The sequence below is a fragment of the Pseudochaenichthys georgianus genome, chromosome 14 (genome assembly GCF_902827115.2).
Source record: "Pseudochaenichthys georgianus chromosome 14, fPseGeo1.2, whole genome shotgun sequence".
Taxonomy (NCBI): Eukaryota; Metazoa; Chordata; class Actinopteri; order Perciformes; family Channichthyidae; genus Pseudochaenichthys; species Pseudochaenichthys georgianus.
This window is the reverse complement of record NC_047516.1, coordinates 32,999,939-33,006,678: the sequence shown is the minus strand read 5'-3', so window position 1 is coordinate 33,006,678 and position 6,740 is coordinate 32,999,939. Positions and strand designations below refer to the sequence as shown.

Here is a 6,740-nt window from a genome sequence, read left to right as displayed (position 1 = left end):
TGTGTGTGTGTGTGTGTGTGTGTGTGTGTGTGTGTGTGTGTGTGTGTGTGTGTGTGTGTGTGTGTGTGTGTGTGTGTGTGTGTGTGTGTGTGTGTGTGCGTGTGTGTGTGTGGAGCTGTTTTGGAGATAACTGTAATCTCCCAATGATGTGTGAATGTATGAGCAGCAGCAGCAGCAGATATGTTGCTCATCAAGAGGAAATAAACTATTTAAAGGAAGACAAATTAAGAACTCAAGGAAAAAGGCTTTTTAATAAACAAAAACATTTCTGAAAGAAAAATGATGTTTTTGTTGTCTCACATTGTGATATAATAAAAAGTATTTTTTCAAAATCATCCACAACTGATAACCTTTTGGAGTATTTTTCTAAATAATAATAATTAAAAGATTTTCTTTAAACTATTTTATTACTATTTTATAGTTTGTATGTATTCCATATGAGTGGATCGATATACGAATCAATACAAAAGGATGAAAATCCCGTTGTAAGTGGTTTGTCTTATTGTAGCCTGTTGCTTTGGACACTTGAAAGTGTCTGTGGGAGGGATGGGGGGAGGGGGGGGAGGGGTTTGCCGAAGCCACTTGCTCCCTCTAATTAGCAGCGTGTGCCGGTGAAGAACTCAGTTAGAGCGACCTCACCAAGGCGCACAAGCACGCGGGCCACTTCACCTGAGTGATGACCTAACGGAGAGCGCGCAGACCGGAGAGTCAGAGCTGCAGAGAGCCGCTGTGCTCACAACCAGGAGGGACTCAAACTACAGGTAGACAACACACGTGGAGGTTCCTCCGGTGAACTCGGCGCGGGTTGGACTAGGAGCCGCGACCTGTGGCCCCGTGGAGCTCTGAGGGGCCCTCGGTTGTTGTGTTGCGTGTCCGACATACAAGTCCCCGACAGGACTTAAACGCCTGCTGTCAGGATGATGTCCTACATAAAGCAGCCCCATTACACCATGAACGGGTTAAATTTGCCTGGCCAGGGAATGGACGTGCTACACACAACCATCGCTTATCCTTGTAAGTATAAACTTATGTTTTCTTTCATATTTGATTTTAATTGACTGTGAAGTATGTGTTTCCTGCTGTTTTAGTCATTTAAAGCATGTATTCCAGTCGCCATGGTGCGTAAAGGCGCGCGGGCTGTGCGTAACGCGGCGGCGAACACACATAAATGACACTTTGTTTCATAAGAGCCAATACTGACAAAAAGTCATGTCAGAAATAGTTATTGTACGATCAAAGTATCATTACTATATGGATTTTAACCACATAATTATGAGTGTACCCGCGGTTATGAGAGGTCGATGATTGAAATGAATTACTCATTTGTATTACGTTGTCGTGAGTAACATTGATTAACACATACATTTGTTAATTCGCAGATAAACTGAATATTGTTTAAAGCTTTGAAACTCACATAAACTGACAGTGGCTGTCGGGAACCACATAGATCTGAAAGAGATTTGTTTTACTTTATGTTTTTCACTCTTCCTTTCAAAATGTAATGACGTCGGTGACGCTGAGATAAATAGATCGATAGATGATATACAAGAGACAATGAATGTGCTAATTGCTACATTACAATGACTACATCTATTAACTCTTCAGTCATATTTGATTACAATTTAACATCTGGCATATACAGTGTGATTTTAAATATTGAAACTATAGTGAAATACATTAAATACAGCGTAATTTTGGGAAAACTGAAACTCTTGAAAGGACCAGTGTCTGTCAATCTAACACACAAAATCACTTCTGTCCTCATATTGACGACAGAACACAGTCAGGATTATAAAGAATATCATAATGTGCTGTGAAGTTCAAATTGACATGTGTTCTTGTTGTCATCCACACATAGTTGGAAAACATCAAACCACCTAAAGAATGACTTAGATGACATGTCGTGTTGCCTCTAGAATATGAGCCTGAGTGCTGCACATCATTCAGGTCAGCTCTGTGCTGCAGAATAATAATAATCCCCTCCGTCTCCTGGGTTTGCAGCCACTCCCCGGAAGCAGCGCAGAGAGCGCACCACCTTCACCCGCACACAGCTGGACATCCTGGAGGCGCTGTTCTCCAAGACCCGCTACCCCGACATCTTCATGAGGGAGGAGGTGGCCCTCAAGATCAACCTGCCGGAGTCACGTGTGCAGGTAACGGAAGAGAAGGCTACTGCCAAGATGGAGGCCATACAGTTAGGTGTCTGTGGGTTAGCTACTGGTGTACCTAAAGGACACACATGTCCTCTACAGAAGGAGAACAGCAGCACAGTGATGCGTTTACAGTATGACACTTCAGTTACAGAAGTCCTTCAGAAGTCCGTACCCCACATTTGCACCTTCAGGTATCAGCAGGTCTGACGTTCTCTGTACTTACACATGCTATCTTTTCTTCTGCTCCTCCAGGTTTGGTTTAAGAACCGCCGTGCCAAGTGCCGCCAGCAGCTGCAGCAGAGCAGTGGCCAGTCCAAGCCTCGGCCCCCCAAGAAGAAGGCCTCTCCCCTGCAGGAAGTCAACGCCCCTGATCCCGGCCCTAACCCCTCCGGCTCCTACAGCCCCTCCTCGGCCCAGACAGGGCCCAGCCTGATCCCGAGCTCCAGCCATGGAAACACGTCCGTGTCCATCTGGAGCCCGGCCATCTCCCCCCTGCCCGACCCTCTGGCCTCCTCGGCCCCCTGCATGCAGCGGCCCTCCCCCTACCCCATGAGCTACGGCCAGCCGTCGGCCTACTCCCAGGGCTACGCCAGCACCACCTCCTACTTCACCGGCCTGGACTGCAGCGCCTACCTGTCCCCCATGCACTCGCAGCTGTCCGGCACCGTGGGGGCCCTCAGCCCCATCACAGTGCCCTCCATGGGGGGCTCCCTCAGCCAGTCCCCGGCCTCGCTGTCATCACAGGGCTACAGCACGGCCTCCTCCCTGGGCTTCACCTCTGTGGACTGCCTGGACTACAAGGACCAGCAGGCCTGGAAACTGGGCTTCACCACAATGGACTGCCTGGACCACAAGGACCAGAACTCCTGGAAGTTCCAGGTCCTGTAATCTCTCAATGATGCTGCGTGATAAAGGTGGTGTTTATGTGTATCGACGCGCCGTGTGTCACCGTGAGAGATAGTGAGAAGAGCTCTGCCAGAGGACTCGTTCTCTTCGATCTTCAGTTTCCTGTTTGTAACATTCTGTTTTATTTTCTAAAGGTGTCCTCTGTAGAAATGCATTGTGTTTGAATGACTTTGGAGAAGAAGGCCCGGTGTGTGTCATCACGCTGCCTCTCTGCAGATCATGCATGTTCTCTTCTTTATGCTTTGTTAAAGAAGAGAACATGGCGCCTCCAGAGTTCCTCCCGAGACACACAGATGAAGACACATTGAGCCATGTCTTCTGTGCGGTTCATTTTGTTTTAATGTGCACTAGAGTGAAGGGGAGTCATCTCCTCCTTCAGGGTTAATCATTTTAAGATATTTATTATTATTTAATGCTACATTCCAATATGTCATTTGGTTTAGATATTGTTGAGCATGTGTGTTGCGTATTACAGTGTTAGCTTTAGTGTTATCATCCCAACATGTTTGATGGAGAAAATAGAGTTTCTGTTTATTTGTCATTTATTAAAAGGATCTACTTCACACTCTGTGCACCGGCAATCATTGAGATTCTTCCAACTGCGTTATAGTTTGTGTTTGCAGGGTTATTACTCAGTGAGTTACGAGGACCCACGGTGAGAGGTCATCATGGAGACGGGACGTGGATGTTAAGTGGCCATGTTCATGTTGTCCATGCTCCCACTGCTGCATCTTGGTTATTTTAGTTGATCTCATTCGGGGAGTGTTCCAATCCTCTTAGCCTCCCTTCAGCAATGCCCTAAGTGAATTAGTTGGGATTATTACCCTATCACCCTCTGTCTCTCTCTGTCTCACCCATCACACTCACTTGGCCTTCTCTTCCTGTCCTGACCCCTTTCTTTTTGTCCTCCATCTTTTCTTTCTGTATCTACCTTTGCTTCTTCCCTGCAGCATGACTTGACTCTGTCAGGGGGCCGGCCTTTATCAAGCTGACCCCACTCATCCTGTGCGCCACTGAAACATTGACTTTAATTCAATGTATTATGTCAACACATTTCACATAACTGTATCGGTTAGTTGAAAGCAATATTATTAAGTTGAACCTAATATTTCTTATTTAAAAGAAACCATGTTGTGTTCCAAACCAGCCACATCAATGGCAACAGTGCAGTTTATTAAAGCATGTCACTGCAGCTGTATTCATTATTGTTCCCGTTCTGATCTGTCAGTGAGTGGTGCCCCATCCTTTACCTCCTCCTGGACCCCGCCCCCACCCCCACCCAATCTCCCCAACTCCTCTGACTGCATGGTAATCCCTGCATGACCTGATTACTGCCATGTAAACTTAAATGTTTTATAATAATAATATGAATAAATATGTGAACATTTTTCCTTCTCTGTTGAGAAGGAAAAAGAGAAGATTGATTCTCGCTACAAAATGAACCTCCCTCTCATTGAGTTCCAATATGTTGTCATTTATTTATAGTTAAATTAATCACCATAAAATAACCCAAGGTATTATTATTATTATGGCATGGTTGGTTACGATAGAAGATTGTGTGCAAGTTACATGATAATTGTTTGTCAGCTGAATCAAAATAAAAGTTTGGATACATTATTACTCCTGATTTCTCTCGTGTAATTCTGATACAGGCGACAACAAAATAAAATATGTGTTGCTATGTATATCCTATTTTATATCTGCCCTCAACCATGTAAAATGTCACAAGGGTTCCATCATAAATGCAGCTGTAGTGCTCTGAGAGTTGAAAGGGGTAGCGGGACAGATTTAAAAGCATGTCTCTGCACTCCGCTCTGACCTAATCCCACTCTGTGCTGCTGTAATCCCTCTGCCCTCCCTCTCTGCCGTGCGATTGGTTAATCCCTGCGTCCGTGCACCGTGATTGGTTAACCTCTCGGAGGGTGCAGTGCTGTAATCTCCCCCCTCAGCACTGAGAGTTTCAGACAGACATTTGTGCTGTAATCCGGGGAGGAGCAGATGTGATGGGGGAGGGAAGAACCAGGCAGACCTTGAGGAAGGTTAGCTGCAGAAAACAAAAACACGGCACACCATCTGACGAGGAAACACTCGCTGTTGCTGTGTTGTCTTGAATGTATCAAGAAGCTCTCTGATCTGGAACTTCAGTAAAGGGAGAAATACCACAGTGTAGAAATGACATGGACATCTATTCGAGTTCAACAGGTTGCCATAGAAATGTACAATACAGAAGTTAAAAGACATTATGCAGAATAATATATAATATCACTGGATTGATATTAGTGATGCATTTCCGTGTCCCTGATGTTGCAGCTGGTAAAGGTGGAGATCATTAGACCACCTGTTTTCTGATGAAAAGCTTAATCCATGAAAATACATCATCATGTATTAGTTGAAGTAAAACATTGCCTTCCAAAATGTACAATTTAGTAGAAGTATAACATTGCGTAAATTAAAAATACACAAGTAAAGTACAAGAGTAATGCAAAGTGTTTACATGTACTGTTTAAAGAAATAGAAATGTGGTAAAAAGTTTGTCTTTGATCAGATTCACCATGTAAAGCAATATTGGGGAAATCAAGACACTGTTTCTGGACCACATCGTGAGCCTGTGTGATACACTCGTGTTGCCAGATCTGAGTTACTGTGTGGAGATTTGGGAAATACTTACAAAAGCAACCGACAGTACAGCTGCTATGCACATTACACACATGTGCTGCCCGGGCGCTGTGCAGTAGCTGCCCCCTGCTCCTAGGCTGGGGTAAAAGCAGAGACCAAATGGCACTGTGTGTGCTGTGTGCATGAATGTGTGACCAATAAAGAGGGTTCATCCTCTGATTCTAAAAGAAAGCAATACGAATGATCCACAATGTTGGATATCTTGAACACACCAATTCATTATTCTTAAAGTCTGATACACTGAAGGTCACTGATCTGGTTCAATGGAAATCTGCACACATCATGTACAAAGCAAGACTTAATCTACTCCCGGGGACAGAGGGGGAATCATTTGAGAGGAGAACTTCATTTTAAACAACTCATGGTCAGACCAACTCTGAGAAGTATGTGCATAACAATCTGTGGGGGGGGGGGGGGGGGTTGTGGAAGGGTTTGGAGCGGGAGTTAAAGCATGAAAATAAATCACTTTAAAAGGATGTACAAAAACACTTTCTTAGAAAGATGGGAATGACGATCTAAGGGGGGGGGGGGGGGGATCTAAGATGAACAAATAATCATAAACGTATATATACATTTAATTATGAATGTATGTATAAATTGAATATATATATATACACAGTGCATCTGGAAAGTATTCATACCCCTTAACTTTTTTCACATTTTGTTACAGCCTTATTTCAAAATGGATTAAATTATTTATTTGTCTCAACATTCCACACATAACACCCCATAATGACACAGAAAACGTTTTTAAAGAATTTTTCGCAAATGTGTTAAAAATAATCAAATGAAATATCACATGTACATAAGTATTCACACCCTTTGCTATGACACTGAAAATTGAGCTCAGGCGCGTTTCCACTGATCGTCCTTGAGATGTTTCTATACCTTGACTGGAGTCCACCTGTGGTCAATTCAATAGATTGGACATGACTTGGAAAGGAACACACCTGTCTATGTGAGGTCCCACCGCTGACAGTGCATATCAGAGCACACACCAAGTCA

At 44.1% G+C, this 6,740-nt stretch overlaps 1 protein-coding gene across 1 annotated transcript; it reads left to right on the top strand.

Annotated features, from left to right (window-relative positions):
• The first annotated feature begins 917 nt into the window (after window positions 1-917).
• Window positions 918-3,041, top strand: crx (cone-rod homeobox). Its single transcript, XM_034099706.1, has 3 exons — window positions 918-1,014; window positions 2,002-2,153; window positions 2,406-3,041. The coding sequence occupies exons 1-3, from the start codon at window positions 918-920 to the stop codon at window positions 3,039-3,041; spliced, it is 885 nt and encodes a 294-aa protein (XP_033955597.1).
• Window positions 3,042-6,740: the final 3,699 nt, after the last annotated feature.

Bases quoted from the DNA above. Each gene is read 5' to 3' on its own strand.
- crx (XM_034099706.1), top strand. From the start codon at position 918: ATGATGTCCTACATAAAGCAGCCCCATTACACCATGAACGGGTTAAAT. The intron at 1,015-2,001 runs GTAAGTATAAAC...CTGGGTTTGCAG, and splicing joins CACAACCATCGCTTATCCTT to CCACTCCCCGGAAGCAGCGC. The intron at 2,154-2,405 runs GTAACGGAAGAG...CTGCTCCTCCAG, and splicing joins TGCCGGAGTCACGTGTGCAG to GTTTGGTTTAAGAACCGCCG.